This window comes from Ostrinia nubilalis, chromosome 9, assembly GCF_963855985.1.
Source record: "Ostrinia nubilalis chromosome 9, ilOstNubi1.1, whole genome shotgun sequence".
NCBI classification, from domain to species: Eukaryota; Metazoa; Arthropoda; class Insecta; order Lepidoptera; family Crambidae; genus Ostrinia; species Ostrinia nubilalis.
Window position 1 is genome coordinate 6,435,696 of NC_087096.1, and position 22,207 is coordinate 6,457,902.

The 22,207-nt window shown below is 34.3% G+C and overlaps 2 protein-coding genes across 2 annotated transcripts in view; both read left to right on the forward strand.

Moving 5' to 3' along the window:
* Window positions 1-2,936: 2,936 nt before the first annotated feature.
* On the forward strand, window positions 2,937-11,739 carry LOC135074954 (putative inorganic phosphate cotransporter). The gene is made up of 8 exons (XM_063969319.1): window positions 2,937-3,153; window positions 3,622-3,830; window positions 4,344-4,583; window positions 5,136-5,345; window positions 5,960-6,127; window positions 7,360-7,576; window positions 8,566-8,804; window positions 10,659-11,739. Exons 1-8 carry the CDS (start codon window positions 3,117-3,119, stop codon window positions 10,890-10,892), a joined length of 1,554 nt encoding a protein of 517 aa, XP_063825389.1. The 5' UTR covers window positions 2,937-3,116; the 3' UTR covers window positions 10,893-11,739.
* Window positions 11,740-13,166: 1,427 nt separating this feature from the next.
* LOC135074485 (putative inorganic phosphate cotransporter) overlaps window positions 13,167-22,207 on the forward strand; it is a 40,123-nt gene continuing 31,082 nt past the window's right edge. Inside the window, exon 1 of the mRNA XM_063968787.1 lies at window positions 13,167-13,325. The gene's annotated coding sequence lies outside the window, so the exon portion shown is untranslated. The remainder of the gene's footprint in view (window positions 13,326-22,207) is intronic.

The following is a 22,207-nucleotide window of genomic DNA, read 5'->3' on the forward strand; positions in this document are numbered from 1 at the left end:
TTAAAGTAAATCCATGAGGCAATTACAAGATTTAAGGAGGCGACCAACCTACTGGCAAATTCTTCTTCCTCGGTCCCTCACTGATGAGGATCGCGACCACAGATAGTGTTCCTCCACAGATTGCAGCATAGAGCTGTGTGGACCGCACGATGCAAACTTTCGCTCACCGTCTTCCTCATCGCGTCTGACCATCTCGTCGTTGCCCTGCCCCGAGCACGTCTGCCTTGCATTTGTCCCAAGATAATTTGTTTGTTCAGACAATGCCTTGAAAACTGAATTTTAGTATTGTGACCAAAGAAACAGATACTGGCAAATACAAATAAAAAAAACTAAACCGCAAAATGGTTACACGTGCCTCCAATGTAATCGTCATAATATTATTAAGTTACATAAACGATAAAATTTTAATCATCTCAATACTTGACAGATATAGAGTACTTTGTATCTCCCAGACAGAAGTTATCGTCGCCTTAAATTCGTTGTGGTATTACCTACTTGGAACTTAGTTCTTTTATTATCTCTGAAGTCGATTGAGAGTATTTTCATTAAGCCTAGGCGCAGACCATCGATTTTTTATCGGCCGATGTTTAGTCGGGCAGTTAATCAGTATGAGCATGTATGGAAGTGCGCACATTACACCGATTGATTCTTCATACAAATTAGAACCGAGCCCCACTGTCGGCCAACTAAAAATCGGTAGTCGCTTATAAATAAGATGCAGACATCTTCTATCTCAAATCATGATTATCCCACACATCTTTTACCATGTAAAATGAGAGTTTGTATGGAAGTAAGTATATATTTTTATTACGTGACCTGCTATAAATGAAGTCAATTTAACAGTTTCTTATCCATGAACAAAAAATATCTTGAATTTTCCGTTTCTTTTTCCGTATCACTTTCCACCATAACCAAAAGACGTCTACTGAACACCAAGGATTTCCATAACAACTAGTCTTGTGCGAAGGATATCATCGGTCCACCCAGTAAGAGGCCTATACTGCGTCTTCCAGTCCGTGTTTGCCACTTGAGAAGACTATTGACGTATTAAGCCATCAGTCCTATGAGCTGTAGGTATACCACCCACTATCATTTATTAATATGTCCGTTATATTGGCTCTCTTATGGATCTCGCCAATTCAGATTCGATCTGATCTCATAGGAAAACTCCAATCATAGCACATTCCATCACCTTTTGAGTCTCATTGAGCCTTTTTATGAGGCCCTTAATATGTAACCAAGTCTCCATTCTGTATGGTTACTGGTAACCCTGGTAGTCTTGAGAAATCTTGGGACACTGCAGTATTGTGGATGAAACAATGTCGCAAAACTTCTTGCACACTGCCCAGCGGAGTTTTATTTAGACAGTTGACCACTTTCAAGAAGTTGGACCTCGATGACTGAACTGTTTGTCATAGGTATTTTAAAGTCTAAAATCTCTCTCTCTCTCTCTCTCTTTCTCTCTCAAGTGGATGCAACACAGATTTTTTGTGCATAATATGTTAATGCTTTCCGATAATATTTCTCCATGTGGGATATGAACCCACGATATTGGAATAATATGTTTTTCGACTTGTTTGCTCATCTATACTTATAATAAATCTGTAGAGAGGTCAATTCTGTACATGAAATATATTTTCAAAATAACTATCAGGGGGTGATTAGTGATCGATACTGATGCCAAAAATGCAATCAGTAAAATTTTTGTCTGTCTGTCTGTCTGTCTGTCTGGATGTTCCTTATAGAAACAAAAACTACTCGACGGATTTTAACGAAACTTGGTACAATTATTCTTCATACTCCTGGGCAGGTTGTAGGATACTTAGGAATTCCCACGGGAACGGGCATTAGCGGGAAAATCCTTTTGTATGAAAAATCTAAACCGCTTAAGTTAGACGCTTAAAATTTGGCATGTAGGTACCTTAGTAAACTTAAAGCTTAGTTACAACAGGATATTGCAAAATTCCCACGGGAACTGGAATTAGCGGGAAAAAACATTTGTATGAAAAAATCTAAACCGCGTAAGTTAGACGCTTAAAATTTGGCATGCAGGTACCTTAGTAAACTTAAAGCTTAGTTACAACAGGATATTGCAAAATTCCCTCGGGAACTGGAATTAGCGGGCAATTCCTTTTGTATGACTGACTCACTGACATACCCACGCACAGCCTAAACGGCTAAACGTAGGCACTTTAAATTTATAAGGGACGTAGCTTAGGTATCGTAGAGGTGCACTAAGAAAGGAATTCCCGAAATTCCCACAGGAACAGGAATTACCGGGAAAATCCTTTTGTATGAAAAATCTAAACCGCTTAAGTTAGACGCTTGAAATTTGGCATGCAGGTCTCTTAGTAAACTTAAAGCTTAGTTACAACAGGATATTGCGAAATTCCAACGGGAACGGGAGTTAGCGGGAAAAAACATTTGTATGAAAAAATCTAAACCGCGTAAGATAGATGAAGGGGGTAAAACGGGATCCACGCGTACGAAGTCGCGGGCGGCCGCTAGTGTAAAAATAAAGTTTTCATTTAATTTTAAAGTGACACACATTTTACACACAAAATTTAGGTATACATAACGCATAATAATTTTCTGTAAGACTTCAACGAACATAAAATTTTGAAAAAATGAATTGGTAATTATTGACCCAGGCGTTGTTAAGTTATGCGCTTGTCAACACATTTTGTGATTTATTTTTATATTATAGATCAAATAAAAAATTTGACGTCAGACAAACAAAGTCGCGCTCTTTCACTGGTTATAGGCCGCAGACAGATGAATTTTAGATCAGTAAACGATCCTCCATTTAAAGTCAAAAGATAATTTGTATGGAAATTCACTTAGTTACATATCAATTCAAGACAGACATTTCTAAGATAAGTATATTTTAAACGCACTAGATACATCTTATCGAAACCCATAAAAATCTCGTGCTCACAACGTAAGCTGCCAATACACGAGAGTTTTTTGATAGTAGCGTTTGCTTTAATAACAATCACGTAACTATGTTTTGACAGTGTGTAGTTATCTCTTTAAAAGGTATTAGGGGACTGAAAGTTGTAGATGGTGTACTTCTAGTTGTCAATGTGTTTTTATTGGTTTAAGTACATATAAGGATGGCTCTCAAGGGATGGAGACGCGTACTGAACAGGGGTAAGAATTCGTACAAGATTGCATTTTAATGCCGTTTTTAATCGCGAATCGTAATTAGTAGGCGTGAAGTCTTATAAAAGATAAATTCGTACCTATTGAAAAACCAAATATCGAGATCACTAGAGATGTGTTTGCTGTTTTCAATAAAAACTAGCATCAGGACTTACCATCCATAATGCTAAAATGTGATGTGTGTAATGTGAACTTCTGATTTCTAAGATTAGCTTAAGTAGTGAGAGGAAATAGCTTTTTAGTGCCAAAAATACAAATAATACATTAGAGTACCTTCAGCAATGAAATGATATATTAATTATGAAATTAATACCTGTTTTCTTAATGTTGGTTTTTATTTTTGTTCTCTTGAGGTGCCTGCCATCTTCTGGATGTCCAAAATAAACTTTTTTTCTCATAAATCGTGTATCCTATCTTATATTTACTTACTTACTCATTATGTTTAATTCTTTTTAGTGATATACATACCCCAGCGTTATGTGCTGGGCATCATGGGGCTGTTGGCCCTGGCCAACTCCTTCACTATGAGGGTCTGTCTCTCCATGACCATCACGCAGATGGTCCTCCACACGGAGTCCTCGGAACACATCGTGGGGGAAACGTGTCCAGACCCTGAAGTCGATGTGATAACTAGTGTGACTAATGAGACTATTGTTGTTAGTACGGTAAGTACAAATATTTATAACGAAATTTTGCCTTGTGCTTAAATTGTTTAGCGTATAACCCCCTTACTAATAAAAAGTTACACAGTTGGTGAGCACTGTTTTAAAATGACATTTCCATACTAATCGTCACTTTAAAACACTGTTCAACGAGCGTGTAAGTTTTATTAGTAAGGGGGTAAGTGTTTTGCAGAGACATAGACGAGTGCTATACTAAGTAGATAGTATAATCAAATTATTGCCGAAATTAAGAAAACAGTTGGGAATGTGTTTGTTTATAAATTTATTATGTGGCACGAAAGTTATGGAATTTATATTCACGTAAAGAAAAAACTTTTGTTTGTCTGGATATTAAATCATAGTCACTATGATTAGGTTAGTTTGCATAGATAAAGTCACTATTCAATAGTGACAAGATATAACGCTAAACTCTGACTTTCAGAAGTCAACAATTTCTGCGAGACTTTAGGTCATTTTGGTAATTTCAAACTGCCATAAATTCTAATTTTCTTCCAGCCCCGCGAACGCTACGACTGGGACGAAGCAACCCAAGGCTTGCTTCTCAGTGCGTTCTACTACGGCTACGTCATAACCCACTTACCTGGTGGACTGTTGGCAGAGAAGTTCGGAGGCAAATGGACTATTGGCTTCGGTCTGTTATCCACGTCCATTGGCATGGTGTTGACGCCATGGGCCGTTTCAGTGGGGGGCGCAGTGGGCCTGTTCATTATACGCGTCATTGAAGGTTTTGGAGAGGTAAGTGATAAGTATACAGTCAGCGACAAATAGTTTGTTGACGCTGACTGTACCTATGTATATTATGAACTGGAATAACTCTTACATACCGATGCTTGTTGAATTACAAAGTAGAAGCAATTAATGCAAAACTAATCATTCTGTTTTGTTAAAAACTAAGAACCTCACTTACAATGTGACGTGATGTGTTATCGTTTACTAACAAAATACAACCTTCTAGGTATAATTTTTAAGAACAAATTGAATTAATAGCAAATGTTTTTGCAAGTTATTTATAATTCGAAATGAGGAGAGGAAAAAAAGACATGAGGATTGCTCTAATGACTTGCATTAGCTTATCTCAAGTGTAGTGTCCCTGATACCGCATTCGGTGTTATATCTCTTTCTTGTAGTACAGTACACATCAGATGTTTCTTTGTTGCAAAATCGCCTCTATTACAATTGAAAAAGATGTCACAGTGTTTAATATGATGTGCTGTCGTCTGTACTTTATATATCCAAAAATCTGATCTGTGATAGCCTTACCCTTGTCATAAAAAACATTCTTTCCAGGGTCCAGTTACCCCCTCCTTCGTACTATTACTGGCAAGATGGATCCCACCAGCAGAAAGATCGACGTTTGGTGCCATGATATTTGGCGGTGCCCAAATCGGGAACGTGATTGGCCCATACATCTCTGGTCTTATTCTGGCAAACACCGGAGATTGGGCTTATGTCTTCTACTTCTTTGGATTTTTGGGAATTTTGTGGTTTATTTTTTGGGCAAGTGAAGTGCTTTTCTAATCTAGATTTCAATTTTATAAGATGTGGTTAATAAAGTGCATAAATACGTAGATTATACTTTTATACGTCATGACTTACGTAAATAACTTACTCAAATAATTTAAAGAAAGCCTTGTATCCGTTAAGTGTTGTTTTCAATCTATTTTGAAACGATCTTAAAGTCATTGCTTGTTATGAATTAATCATAAAATATGCTATATTATTATGTGGGCATTGTTTGTTGGAAGAACTAACTAATATGATTTAATGTGGGGTTTTTAACTACGGTCGTTACGTGTTTGTTGCACAATAGCACATAATACAAGTGCATAATACATTATTACAGCGTTATTTTCACTCATTTCATAATCTGGAAACTATTGAGGGAGGTCTATGTTCAGCAGTGGATGTCCCTCAGGATGTCCTGATGATTTCATATACCTAATTAGCTATACTTTCATCATCATCATTTCAGCCATAGGACGTCCACTGCTGAACATGGGCCTCACCCAATGATTTCCACAATAGCCGGTTGGTGGCAGCCTGTATCCAGCGCTTTCCTGCTACCTTTATGACCTCAAAACCATACTTTATCAATTTGTATTTCCACACAGGTATTGCTCTGCTACAGTACACCTAACGAGCACCCATTCATATCGGATGAAGAGCGAGATTTCTTGAACAAGAACGTGACTGCGTCTGGTCTCCACAAGAAACTCGATCCAGTGCCTTTCAAAGCCATCTTGAGATCAACCCCGCTGTGGGTCTTAGTTTTGGCAGCCGTAAGTTAAAAATAATGATTTTCATCTAAGTCTTTTAAATTGCATGTCTCATTCAAAATATTTTTCTCTTTTTGAAATTATATCTCTCTTTTTAGACTCTATTTTCGAGGCTCGACCTCAAAAACATAGTATACTCGACCTATTCTTTGAAAGGGGCTAAAGGTCATAAGCAAAAGGTCGAGTTTCCCTGTCACCCTGTCTATCCTTTACGTTTAATATAAAACCAATAGTCGTTCAGGGTACTACAAAATGAAGATGACATACTAATTTCTCTTCAACACTTTTCTAAAACCATGCTTGTTTAAATTTTATCAATAAAAATTCAAAGAATAGGAATCTTCTAAGAAAATCACCTCACAATATACATTATACAAGCAGATACTGATAAGATAGATCGTTTTCTCTTTGGAGAACGTTTTAATATTAGACTCTTCAGTTTTATATTAAAACGTTCGCCTGATCCATGTTAGACCTCGAACGATAGGTTCATGTGTATTGCCGCTTAAAAAAATTAAGGCTCTATGGGTAGACTCTATAAAAGCAGTGTCTTTATTTACATTAGTATTCTAGATAGGAAAGATTTGATTGTCTGTTTGTACCTATTGAATAAGAATTTGGAAAATTCACCAGTCGAATCTTACATTATTTCTGATGAAAATTTATACGGTACGAATTTCGCGTGGTCAGCTAGCAGTGTAGTTACCTAAAAGTGACCGTAACAATCTGAAGAATGTTTTTGTACGTTAAACGCAATACACAGACAGAACAGGAAAATATTCAAAATGAAATGGTCTAGGTAAACTGATCGATATAGATAAGTTTGTTTGTATGAATATTGTCATGATGATTTCTCGCGATTTCGGTATTTCTTAAGATGTGTACGAAGTTGTAAGTACTTTTATATTTTGAGATAAGAGCGGTGCCGAATACACCGCATCAATTGTTCCAAGTATCTATTAGCTATCTGTAAGCACTATATTTTATGATTTTCATAGCGATTACGCTCGCTTGAAAATAGTTTTTTTCATTTTTGCAACGACGCTTGCATTGGCGCTCTGCTCCTATTGATCGTAAAGCAATGGAATAGCCTATAAAGCCTGGATAAAATTAAATGGACTATCCAATACAAAAGTATTTTTTTAAATCGGACGAATTTTTATACAAAATAAACAAACAGTTCAGCAGTTATCATTACCAGTAATGTACCTAAATAAAATGTTTTGTCATTGCAGGTCGGCCATGACTGGGGCTACTTCACAATGATCACTGACCTTCCCAAGTACTTCTCCGACGTACTGAAGTTCAACATCAAGCAGACCGGCCTCATGTCGGCTCTACCATACGTGGCCATGTACATTTTCTCGTTTATTTTCGCATTCACGTGCGACTATTGTATAAAGAAGAGATGGCACAATATTACGACGGGAAGGAAGATTTACACCACCCTATGTAAGTAGATAGACAGATAGAACACACTTTATCGTACACCTAAGACAAAAAAATAAAAAGAAAGAAGTATACAAAAGATACGCCACAATTTAGGCGGTCTTATCGCTATAGCGTTCTCTTCCAGATACTTAAGTACTTTGTTTTGAGCACTAGAATACACACAATCAATACAATACGTATCTGATCTTTCTTACTTAGCCCGGAGACACTTAAAGTTGCTCATAAAAATACAATATTTTTATGTAACAACTGTCATATCTGCTAGATGATAGCGCCCTACTAGTAGTAGAGATACCAATAAATATAGCGACTGTATAACAAATGAACATAATCATGATGAGTTGGGCAGAAACTACATGAAAAACGGTGATCATGTTGATAAATAGACAGGTATTATTGATATGAAATATGCGAGTGCCTAGCTCCAATTATTACTACTACCCGCTATTGATGTAGTGTGTACTAATAAATGAATCTGGGTACGAAAGTATACAGTTTTTCGTAAGCAACAACGTTAAGCTTCCATTTATTTTTAATAAAATAGGCTTTGCGTAACATATGGTGACGTTTTTTGCAAGCAAATATTACACAACTGAAAACCAAAGCAGAAAAGTATTAAATTAAAATAAATTTCATGGTTTTTATTGTTATTTGATAATAATAGTATCGAGTAGTGTTATTTAAATCGTTTGCATTGTAAATGTGTATGTTACCATGGAAAAAAATTGTCATTTTTTTCTTATACGTACACGATGCTGTTTAAAATTTGTACAGATATAGATTTTTCGCTTGGCTCGTCTGTGGTTCTATTTCAATGAATAGAGAACAAAAAAACATTAACCTATGTAGGTATGTTCTGTAATTTGAGTTATATCAATTTTCTTTATATTGGCACAAATGAACCTCTTAAAGAGGCTTGCTTAAAGAAGAAGACACGTCTAATGTTTACCTATAGCTTCAATAAATTAATTGACTACTGTTTTTTCCAGCATCTTCCATACCGGCACTGTTCACTATTCTGGCGTCATACTCCGGCTGCGACCGCACAGCAGCTGTTGGCCTCTTCATAGCCTGCATGGCCTTCTATGGCGGTTTCTATAGCAGTATCAAGATCAACGCCATGGACATCGCGCCGAACTACGCCGGCACATGTTCGGCGTTCTCCAACGGGATCGCAGCTATTGCTGGGATTATCATGCCTTATTTGGTTGGATTGTTGACTCCTGACGTAAGTTTTTAAATTATATTTACTGGTTTTTATTCAGCAGCGGTTTAACCCTAGTGGATTTCAATGCATAATCATATCCTCTAATATACTAGGGTCTAAGTTATAGTAAAATTAAGTTTTATCAAAATCCACTCACTAGTTTGTCCATGAAAGGAGTACACATAAATTACATACATGCATCCATTCTTGCAAACTTTCGCGCTCATACTCTATTTTTGCTAAACTGACTACACTGCGTAGAGTTGTTTATATGACCTCTACATTAATGCTTGCCTTTATATAAATTTATTTTTATTAGAGCTATTTTGCCTAAGCCTATTAAATAATCTTATGACTTGAAAATCGTTTACAAGTAATTACGTACAGGTTACTCACTCAGTCATCTGAATTTCGGGAGGTATGCTACAATGAAAAACTGTATGCCCATAACAGACTTTTTGTGAAAACTCCATTTCACGCTTGGTATTTTAATAATAATGCTGCGTAGCAGAAATTGCCAAAAGGCAACAATATACGGTGACCTAATTTATTTCGCTCGGGTCAATTAAATAGCATGGCTCTTTTTAAATTCGCTTTAACTTTTTGTCGAATACATACGTACAATATAATGTAATGTTACAAAGACCAATACAATTTATTGTTGAATTAAAATTGCTTTTCTCATTAAGGCACATGGACAATTGGACATTACAATTGGCTGGTATAGGTTCGTTTTAGTTTATTTACTGTAGAGACATAAGTACACAATGTTACCTATATACAAATCAAATCAAAAATAAACAATTGGACAGTTAATAACTTTGTATATGAAACATTTTTTTAATGACAGTCTAGCAATATAGTTGCGGCTGTACGCATTTTTTTAATTCGGCAAAGAGTTGACGAAAAAACAAGGAGGTGATGGATGAGTAGGCACGAAATAAAACGACCCAAAAAGTGCATAATTGGCTAGGGAAAAAACTTACTTCCTTTACTATAGCTAAACGTCAGTGGTATGAGGGTTATTAGATTTTTTTTAAATATCCTTGGAAATTATACACTGCACCTCTAGTCCCAAAAAAACTATTGAAAAACTAAACGTAGTAACAAAAGAGTAAGTAAAGCCTTATATTTCTGATTATACCCGTATTACAGAACGATACTCCAAATTGGAGCCAATCCCAAGCTACATACTTATAATTGAGGCTTTTAATTGGTTTAATTTCAATATTTACGAGAAGGCCAATCACAGGGCACAATCACTAACTAAGATTGTGCTAAGATTGAATTGGGTTTTGAACTTCGTTTTGTAACACGGACTTTAATTGGGTTAGCTTAGTTCTCCTCGCTACGAGTTTTTTATTTTGTGTCCAGCTCTAACCAAGTTAGACCAAACGAGGTCAACTGAGCCAAACCATGGTTTTGTAATTTTGTTCAAGCTCATTACATGAACTCACAAGTCGGTAACGAGTGTTTTAAATTTCTCTCACCTTTTTTTAAACAACTTCAGTGTGCTTATTAGATTTTTTTATGCTTTATAAGCTTCTTCTGCTTTATTCTCAACACGAAAATCAAACTTTCATTCTAAGGATTAAAGACCAAATTATATGGGTTTTGTTTATTGTTTTCTATTTGGAAAACAGTACGTAAAAACAGTTTCATGAATATTGTTTTCTTTGATTTGATTCCATATTCGGAAGTTAAAGATTAATAGGGCATCAATGAAATTAACATTTAATTAAGTCTGATTAATTTCTCTCAGTCAAAGATTTTATTCAGTACTTAGGCCCTTTCCAGGGCGCTATACATAAACGTTCCGAATATTATAGCTTGCTTATTTAAAATACTCTAATAAATTACGTTATTTTTTTCCAGCAAACAATCGGACAATGGCGTATCGCATTCTGGACCGTATTCGCTGTACTCATAGGGACGAATATTCTGTACGTCATTTGGGGTTCCGGAGAACAGCAGTGGTGGGATGACGTCGACAAATTGGGATACCCACCAAACTGGAAGCATGGACCGTTGAAGAAAAGAAACCCTGACGTGGAGAAAGAGAAGAAAGTAGTTCACCCAAAGCACGACCACTCGCCAGTATTGAGTTAAAATGTAATGTGTTTTATAAAATATGGTAACAAGTGCCTGCCTACTTTTGTCAAACAAATGTTATTAAATGTTACATATCAAATGGATGGTAGGCGTGGGTAAATTAAGTTTTACATAGGTATTTGCAGTCATATAAATACCAGGTGAACCACCAAACTGTATTGAAAGTCCAGTTATCAGTCTAAGGCTGAGTTGCACCACCTAACTTTGACGGTAACTATGACGATAACCGGTGCTTTTTGTATGGAGCTTGACAGATTTTTGACGTTTGTCAAAGTTAAAGTAAGATGGTGCAACCCAGCCTAAGACTCGTTTTGGTTATTCACGTTGCTTAAATCAAATGCATCAAAATCTAATTGAAGTTATCGGAATTTTAGATGAATTATTATGCTTGTATTAAGCTTTTTTACTGATATTTTCGTTTTTAAGGTGTTTATTAGTGAGTTATTTGTAAAGCAAGCGTGATATCATATCCACAATTTAATGACAGATCTTGTACAATTTATTACATTTTGTTGCACAGTATTCTAGTAAATACTTAAGATACCATGTATATTGATTTTTGGTCATCCATTGACGGAGGTAGGTACTTTAGTTAGATTAGGTTTAGGTTACAATTACCAAGTTGTAAAAAAAAACTGTTCAATAGATTATTATTGTGAAAAACTGGTCAATTAGTATTTTTAAGCTTATCAACAATGTTTCCATATTCCACGTAATCAAGCTGACTTTTCGTAAGAGATGAATGAGAATGATTAAAATTAAGATTTGAGAGTAGAGAGGTGGTTTATTTGCCACCTCTACATTGTAAGTTGTTTACATAATAAATCTCCTATGTCATTGGTAACCGCAGAGATTTTATTTAAATCATCTTAGTTCACGTCACGTTGGTAAATTACCTAAGATAGTTTATGATTACTTAGGATTTACGTCAAATAAAAACATTAAGGATTTTTCACTTCGATCGAAATAAAAGCAAAATGACTACCTGAAGGAAATATGACTGTAGCTTTGACAAAAAGTTTGATGATTTTTAATACTAAAAGTATAATTTTTTGACTATTTAAACAGCATATTTTTATGTGAGGAAACTTGAAAAAAAAAAACAGAGAAGAACTCTTGAAGAATTTAAGGCTAATGCTATAAGATTAATTAAGTAGGTACTTACCTACTTACTTATAAAAGTAACTGGAAACAATGTATGTAATTTGAACCTTTAATTATGATGTAGTGTAGCAAAATCAAACATTACAGTTTTTTTTCCTTTTATCCAAAAAGTTGATGACAATAGTGACTGATTTTCTTGTGCTGCTTCTTCTTAGCACTGCTGCACTGGTCCATTTATCGTCCAGCAGTGGTAGGGTTAATACTGGTACGTCTAAAAGTGCTTTTTATAAGCCTACTTGCAAAAATAAATGAGTTTTATGACTTTTTATGAGTTGAATTGCTTACAAGAAAAGAAAACAAGATAGACAGACACTTAACAAATAGGATTCTCAGATAACATAAACGTGTGCTAACGACTTGCCTTTTGATTAGCAATCCTAAGGCATTGTTAAGATAAAATGTAATTACTTGAATCGCAAGGCTGCGAATTTATAGGTAGCTGCCTAGTCAAAGATTAAATACTGCCTTCACTGTTGCAGAAACGACACGGATCTTAATTTTATCTACATACTCTTTACGCCCTTGAACTCTTATTATATGACTGATTTATGCCTAAAATTAAGGGTAAGTACAAAGCTTATCAAAAAAAATTAGGAATGATGGTGATTCATCATTTTGTCAAACAGTATTGTGCATATTATTTACTGTCTGACAAACGTAAAATTAGTCAAGGCCATGACAAATCAAAGTTAAACGTAATTTAATGTGTTCTAGTTTGATGAAAAATAAAACAATCTCATTAATTATCCATTAACAAACTGCTATGCGATTTTTTCTCGAACCTAGTAGAGAGGTCATAAGTTACTACTCTATTAAATGCATGTATATTAGCTTTGCTATTTCTATTATGGATATTCTTGCTCTGATCTAATACTACGATTACACTTATTTAAGACATGTGACATTCATTAATTACTTGTTTACAATTAATGATTTTTTTCATTGTGGCAAAACATTTCCTTTCAGCACGCCAAAATATGGGTACTTTTTGTTCCAAAAATCGCATTATAAGATTTAGCTCGATCTGCCGTTGTACCATAAAACAGCTCTACTTTTTTGCCTACATGTATGTCATTGATCTATGGTCATCACTCGGGACAATGTCACGCTGCGGCTGCGCAGTCTCAACGCGCAGCGTCAGTCGTGCGCACGCGCTTTACAGTGCTTAACTGAATGTAAACAAACGAAAACTGCGTTCGAAATTCAAAAAACGTTCCAGAAACAAAAAACTAACGGATAATCAAATCCTGAATTGGAATATCTGAGGTAAGTACGTTTTTTATTTTTTACTAACAAAAAAGATAAGAAAAGTAGTAAGGAATTTTCTATTTACTTAAAAATTAAATACTAAGTACCTACTTACATGAAGATATTTTTATTATATCAGTATACTAAAAAACAGTCTTTTATTGTTTATGAGATTAGTTTATGATGCTTTAATTAAAATGTGTAGAGATTGCGATATACTGCGAAAGGCCTTGACTTTTATTCAAAGTTTTTTAGAATCCGAAGTCCATTTTGTAAAGTAGAGCGTTTTCCATAATAAAAGGTCACTTTGTTCTACATAACCACTTAGTACATAAGTACTTTGTATTGTTCAAAAACAATTAAAAAGTCATTGAACTTATTTAATCCTTGATGCATAAGGCTTTTAAATTAAAGACAATCAATAAAACACTTAAGTAAGTGCACTCACAACAATAAAAATGCCTGATAACATATTTTCTGATATTTCCGTCTTTACCATAAGTTGCTTGCGTATTTATTAAATGTTATTGAACGAATTGAAAGTGAGCTTAAGTCAAATGGTTAATTTTGTTTAATAAGCGAGCGTGTGTTTAACCCTTAATTTGGCAGACTCATTATTTATCAAAAAATAAAAATACATCGTCGGATTTATGTTCTTAGGGTTATTTATAGGTCAGAAAAAAATATATAAAAAATCGGAACTTCACCAAATAGAAAAAAAACAATGTTCATCCCGATGAACACTGCCAAATACATGGAGAATTTTAACTGTTCATTGGGGTGAACATTGCCAATTTAGGGTAGCGGCATTAAATTAAAACAATTATACATATAAAAAGTAAAATTTATATTATCAAATGCTTTTTGGTGCACAAAATAGTAGGAAATTAACTATTACCATACAATTTTGTTTGATCGTTGAGGTAAAACAATGTTTAATGTTTATAAAGAAAAAATCATTTTTTTTTTCATATAACTTAAAAGTGGACAAGTCGCACTAAATAATAAAAAAACAGCTCCTACATTTATAAAATATGTTCTTCAGGGTTTAAATAAAAAATTAAAAATGATTTGAATCAAAAATATTCTTTGGAACTACAAACTTTGAATCTACAAACATCCGCTAAATTAAAATATGTAATTATTTAGCATTAAAATTTAGAAAACAATTATGTCCACTTTTACCAGTAACAAAACATTATTCTGATATTACATTTCATGCAATATACAGTATTAAGCTGCCAACATCCCAAACAAAATAAAAAATTACTCTAAATAAAGAAATTAGTCCACTGAAATAAAATTAAGCAAAAATAAACGTTTCATAGCTTATTTGACAACGTTCACTGGGATGAACAATCAAAGATTATTAGTAATTTGGCAATGTTCACTGGGATGAACACTCGACTTTGACCTGGTATAACATGGCTTATTTATTAAATGAGCATTGTAAATCAATCAAGTTATTAAGCATGAACACTATGCAATACGTTAAAACCACTGTCATTACTCAATTATAATAAAAAACATGTAAAGCTTGAATAAACACCTTGACACTAAAGCCTGGTCTTCGCTATGGCCGGCATTTTGCCTAAAATAACACTTTCAGACTGTGACTAGCACATAAAAATATTTTTCTACCAAAACTTAAGTATATTTTCCAGTGAAAAAAAAAACTTACCAGAAATTAAGACGTATGCACTCGGCATATTATTTTTTTCAATTGAATGTTCATCCCAGTGAACAAAATCAAATGAAGGGTTAATGCATTTTTCTTACGTCTGCATTAACCTCGGAATTTCAAAATGTATAATTTCTGCCGCGTAAAATCGATTAGTGATACGTTTCGTAATTTTTCGTAGTTATTGAAACGTAATTTTTACTGACGTTCTCTTGTAAAAAAATTAGATGTGAATTCTGCGGATTTTGTAATTTATTTGCATTTTATTACTGTAACTAAAGCAACCAAAAGTTACCTACATGTAAGACTGGTTTGAAAATGTGAACTCCGTTGTTGAAGTTTTTTCCGAAATTGATTCATATACAGGGTGGAAACGATAAGTGATCTCACTCGATTATTTCTAAACTATACAAGATATCGAAAAACTGGTTACTGATCCTGAAAGTGTTTCACAAGCTCTTTCAAACGGTACCAATAGTAGGTTACAGAATAAACTGGAACTATCCTAAAATTCAATGTTTCCAGCTTCCATACTAAATGTATGCCGACGACACATTATTAGAAGTGTAATTTATTTTTTGTTAATTAATAAACTTAAGAAGTCGGTTAAATTAACTCTTAACTTGCATCTTATTTAAAATTATTTGTGAAAAACACTAGTTTTAGGCTTTACTTGCTATAAAATTATCAAGAGATGAGTGCCATGACTGTGATAGTACTAAATGTATGGAAGACGGAAACATTGAATTTTCGGATAGTTCCAGTTTATTCTGAAACCTATTTATTATTAGCACCGTTTGAAAGAGCTCGTGAAGCACTTTCAGAATCAGTAACCAGTTTTTCGATATCTTGTATAGTTTAGAAATAATCGGTTGAGATCACTTATCGTTTCCACCCTCTATGTACAGTCGCGGAATGAAAAGGTTCGTCACCTTAGTGTCGGTTTTCGCTTGCACTAGGTACTGTAAGAGTCAAACCTGCCAACATAACCGTGCAAGAAACATTGCTGCTAACATTTAAATAAATATGACGTTTGCTAACGAATAAGGTTTTACTTGTTTATTTTTCTATCCCATCAGTGCAATGTTACAAAATGTAGTTTTTTTTTATTTAATAGATAATGGCAGGTTGAACCAACAAGAAGGTTTTAGTTTATCAATCATAATAATCTTCTTGACAAGTTAAATCGTCAAACAACTTTGATCTGAATAATTTTGAACTTTACTGACGAACAGTTAAAGATTATTTTCACTAACTCGAGATTATTCTGTAACATAGTTTCAAAAGGTAATATGTGCTCGCGATTCGTTGAAGGAATCAATTTGAAAACTGACGAACCTTTTCATTCCGTGACTGTACATTATGTAGATCAAATTCATACTTTATAGACGTGCACTATGATCTCTTCAATTCGGAATTTCTTCAAGAGGCAAGTGTACTTTTATCCTCATAATATTATTACTATTACTGACATGAATGACTAGGTTGACGGAATACCTCCATGGTCTAGTAGGGTTGGACTTTTTCAACCTTGGGGCTTTGGGTTTGATTCTCCGGGAGGATTAACTACACCGTATCATTACTATATTTTACTGTCTCTAGTTTGGCAAGGACCATCCAGAGGAATCAACCTGGCTGCCTGTAAAATCTTATCATGATCCGTTCACGTTACCTCTTGAGCCTAATTCAAATGCTTATGCTGGCTCATCAAATCGAGTACCCTAGTTATTACGATAAATGATTCCCAAACGATAGAAGTAGAGAACGTAAGAAGATCAGACTATGGCATATCCATACACACTGTGACATCTTACTTTTCTTAGATTTTGCAACAAAAATACATGTCTTAAATGCTATCGACTATATATTAACGCCCGTATTCACAAACTTTAGTATGAGGTCTCACAGTGCACGTGGATGCACAGGGTCACATATATACGAACCAATCACAGAGCTCTATTAAACGCTGTGCGTTCGATTTGCAGCTTCACTTAAGCAAGTATCGTTTGTGAATACGGGCGTAAGTTAGTTTAACATATTCATCAAAGATACGTTAGTACATAATATTTTCATTCTTTATTGAAACTTCTATTGTTAGCTCGTACGACACATTGTTAAAGATTCTCCATTGAACTATCTTTTCCTGTTGCCATTTGTGAATACTAGTTTTTCACGGGTGTTAGTCGCAAATAAAATACAAAGTTGTGTAGTAACATGTCAATTTGAAAGCACGTTCTGGTATTTATAAAATATATTTAATGGCTTTTCTGTGATGATAGTAGCGCAAAAGTATGGTTTTTTAGTGATGGAAAATCAATTCTATTTACGATGGCGATCTGCACGCGTTGGTTTTAAACACATTTATTTTTTTGAAGGATGTGGATGACTTAGCTGAAATTTTAGAATTTTAAAGGAATCTTTTTGTGCTGAACTCCAAAATACTGTGTTGCCATATACTGCCACTTGTAGATAAGGTCAGAAAGGGTTATTGTGAAGGTTGATTTTAAAATTACGTAAAAAGAATATAATGTATCTCATTAGCACCTATACTCTCAAGTTGTCAACTTAACTCTATATTATCAGTATCTTAGCAACAAATTAAAAATAAATGCACCTAACACCGACGTCTGGTACATTTAAAATATCTACGACTATTAAAATTGTCAACAAAGTAAGTAGAGCCACTACATACCTACTCACGTATTTAAAAAAACAAACTCGAGAAACAAGGACATTCTAAGTTATTCACTTAATATCTCCTGATAAAGTTAATAGCTCTGAATAATTGTTTACAATTTGTCGATCGGTCCGTAAAACACATGTACCTACCTACTACAGATTTTTCCACTGTTGGTTTCCACGCGCAGCATTAAAATAAATAAAGATCACAAGTTACATTACATAAGGTGTATTTATATCGGTATGTAAATGTAAAAAATGAGAGAACATCTTCAATTGATAATAAGCAATTATTTCCATATTTGTATCAAGGTGACATTGGTTGATACATAAATTAACATGATTGAATGAGTACGTAACTAATAATGAAGAAAACACCTTTATAAAACTCTGTTGCATACACACTTACTCTCTGTAAGACATAAACATAAAACACTAAAGTACCTAATAACAGACTAAGCAAAGCACTTTCATTTTGCAGCAGTATTTTGTAACTGTTCTTCTATCTCATCATTTATACATAATGTTGCTTAGAAAACCTATTTTACCTTCTCCAAAGCAAAAACCAATTATTTACCTGTTCAAGTAGGTAAAATATTACCTAAATAAATTGTTTTCGGGTTTTTTTAATTTTTAAACGGTTACCACAAGTTTTTAAAGTCACGAAGACAGTTGGTATAAACCACAGGAAAATCGCAGATAAATAATTGCGACCCAAAGGATTTCCTTAATAGGTAGCATAAAACGATTAGGCTTTTGTCAATACAGAACTATTCGTTTGTAGGAACGAGAATAGTCCCACTTATCGTTCCCACCGCTGCAACTCTTGTGTAGCCAGGATTTACTTACAGCTTGACCACCAATAAAAACACAACCAGTGAAGGTCAAGTTTGTTCCGGGGGAAAGTTAAACTGTCATTGAACCCGCAACGAAATTAAGCAGAATAATATAGGAGGAGTTCTAAGTAAAGGTTTGACTTCTCTCCAGTAGATGATAGATGACAAAAAAAGGCTTAAAATATTGCTTTGATAAAATTTAATCATGAATACGAGTTGTAGAGTTTTAACAGTAGAGTTTTAGCAAGGGGATCTATCACCTGAGGGCTTAGTGTGAGTTTACATCAAACGTCATTACTAGCAAAGGCGTTAAAACATATGAAGATTTTAGTTCTTGAAAGTTTGCTAGGGGCGCTGTACAATCCGTCATACATATTTTAATGTCACTTTTTTACGTAGTCGACATCGAATGCGTTTGACGTAAACTCACACTACGCCCTCTGAGCTACTCGTATTAATAAATGCTGGCAGTTAATTTTGTTACTGCCAAAATTATAAGGAAAGAAATTTTTCCTTGTACCAAGATAATAAAGTGCAGAAATAGTTATATTCTTAGGTAGTGTAACTTTGTTTTGTATTATTTTCATGGCACCGGTCTCCGTTCGGGTAAGTCCTCTCACTTTTTCAGGGTAAACCCACTCTGACGTAACTACACATGATAGGTATTAGGTACAATCAGCTCCAACAGTAGCTGGTAGTTTTGAAAATTGATTAGAGTCGTATAATCGTGAAGTGTCTCAGTATCCTATAATCGGCAACCAAAGTTAGGCTTACTCAAATCTCCAGATATAAAGACAATATTTTTTGGCTTTATTAGTTACTAAAATTGTTCTTTGATCTTCATAAGGTAATTCCCATTTCCCCTCTTCAGGGTAAGTCTGTTGGGGAAAGATGGGAATGCCCCGGCTAAATGCCAATTTTCATGGTCGCGGAGTATACTTAGATTCGCACGCGCATGCAGCCTATCATTTACCTCTATCATTTAGTGGTTTCGACTTCTAATTGGACCAGTGATTAAGCGTGGCCTTAATGACTGCATCTGGTCCATACTAGTATGTACTGGTCATAGACATTGCATCCTTTTACGAGAAATAAAAACTAACTATTAAAGCAATTAGCGATACAAGCAATTTTATTTTTAAGTTGTGATTTCGTAAATATTGTTATGATTGATTAACATTCATAACGGATTCAAATTATTGACGATACGTTATGGTGTATTGAGAAATTTTCAGTTACTAATTATAAACATAAATGCTTGCAATCAAAGGTGAGAAATAATTAATTGAAAATGCAATTAATAAATAAACATAATTTTAATAATAATTATTTGTCTAATGTTTTGTTGTGTAATTTAGAGTAAGGCTAAGCTTAATAACGATTAGATGATTTCTTTAAAAAAATAAACAAACATGTAGATGATTGTAATGTTAACAATGTAACGCTACTTGGCATAGATCTTTTAACTAAGTATGTACGCAAGTATTTTGTAGGTATATGTTGACCTCGAAACTACTACGAGTATTATCTTATTTAATAGCTATTAGGAAATAATCATGTGCTGTGAATTTTAAAATTACTTGCACTAAGTACCTACCTTTTCCAATTTTTAATTGCCTTAGTTTATTTTTCTTTTTAAACAATACGGACTTGATGGTACTCCTTGAAAACTTGTTGTAATTTCAATATTGTACTAATCGCCAAAGGATTTTATTTTAATATGATTGATTTTCACAACTTCGAGTAGGGCTAAAAACTTATTAACTCATACTAATGAAAAATTAACAAAGCCTAAATTAACATAATTATAATTTCATTGTCTCTACATTATTCAAACAGGTATCAAAAATAGCGCGTTCCATACATAATAATGAATGACTGTCTGGTACAATTATTTCAGTTCATTGCAAGTATAGCAAAAACAGTCTACACGTGAGTACAGTCAGCGTCAAATAGTTCGCAACACGTCTTTGTTACAAATTGGAAGGTTGTGTTGTCAACTTTTTGACAACTTTGGGTTCGTTCGTTCGTTTCAGCCAAATGACGTCCACTGCTGGACAAAGGCCGCCTTCAAGGTTTTCATAAGAAGGCTCAAGGTCACCCAAAGGGCAATGGAGCGGGCTATGCTCGGAGTTTCCCTGCGTGATCGAATCAGAAATGAGGAGATCCGCAGGAGAACCAAAGTGACCGATATAGCTCGCAGAATTGCTAAAATCAAGTGGCAGTGGGCGGGGCACATAGCTCGTAGAGACGATGGCTGTTGGGGCAGAAAAGTTCTCGAATGGCGACCACGGGCTTGAAGACGTAGCGTGGGCAGGCCTTCTACTAGGTGGACCGACGATCTGGTGAAGGTCGCGGAAAGAGTCTGGATGCGGGCAGCGCAGAACCACTTTGAGGGTCACGAATTATTTGACGCTGAATGTACTATATGACCAGAGTTAGTTAGAGGCCACAAGCTTTTTAGACCATGGAAGAGTTATGGTTATTATAGTGATCTTATATAGTACCAATTTCAGATATCAATTTAACGTTTCGTAAATAATGCTTATAGTCGGAAATAATCAAGTATTTAATTATAGAATTTAGAAAAAACCGGATGGCTATGGAATAAATTAAAGTCTTTACTAAAACTATTTTAAACTATGTTGCCCGCTTCTTCGTCTTCGAATGGTGTGTTTTGTAAAGTATACAGAGGATAGGTCATAATATTAACTAGATCTGAATTGATAGACCAGTGTCGGTATCAGCTATAAACCTACTTGAATTTTATAGGCTAGATCTGAATTTAAAACCGGTCTAATTACTTGTGAAATAAAACTTAATTTTGCAGCTACATTTTGATTTAGGTAGTAAGTGCCGTGAAACTTTTCAACCCCGCGAATAGAGACGCAATAGAATCAATTGTTACGTGGTCTTAAGCGACCGCTTGGGTATTGATGGGTTAAAAAACACTTATTTTATTAACAACACAATTTTGTTTTACATTATAGATCGTCTTCGAACTGTCATTACAAAAAATAATATCCATTTAGCTCTTAAAATGTCATTGTCCAATTGTATTTTAGAGCTTCATTCATAAATAGTTTCTACGAGTTATTGCATTCGTTTGAAGTAAAAATGTTGGTCAAGTTTGCAATTGGCTTTAGTCATAGCATAGATCATCTGAGCAAGCCAATAGATGGGTATTAATGTTAATTAAATTATCTAAACTACTGCGTTTAGCTAAATAACTAATGTTGAAGGCAACTTCGGGATAAGTACTTAATTCGATAATATTTTACAAAACATTAAGCATGATAATAAATGATACTTGGTTTATATTCTTACCTAAAATGGTACAAATTTATGTCTCGTTATTCGTTACAAAAACATTGGCACATAAATAATATTTCATAATAATGAAGACCCATTTTCTATCATATACAGCAACATATTTTTTTTATGCATGACAAGGCAGGTATTTGACCACAATCGCACCAATATGACAACTAAATACTTATTTAAATATTAATTTCAAATAATTTAATAATTTTTTATTCGATTTTAATGTTTTTTTTAAACTCTTATTAGATTTCTCTTACGTAAAGGAGGACACCTCTCCTGACAAGACTTATAACCTAGCATAATATTTTATACAACTTTGTAAAACATACTATCTTTCTTCAACATGATAGTATGCACGTAACTATCCCCTAAACCGAACT

Coding starts and splice junctions, on each gene's coding strand:
- LOC135074954 (XM_063969319.1), top strand. CDS start 3,117: ATGGCTCTCAAGGGATGGAGACGCGTACTGAACAGGG. Junction 3,831..4,343: donor AGACTATTGTTGTTAGTACG/GTAAGTACAAAT, acceptor ATTTTCTTCCAG/CCCCGCGAACGCTACGACTG. Junction 8,805..10,658: donor TTGGATTGTTGACTCCTGAC/GTAAGTTTTTAA, acceptor ATTTTTTTCCAG/CAAACAATCGGACAATGGCG.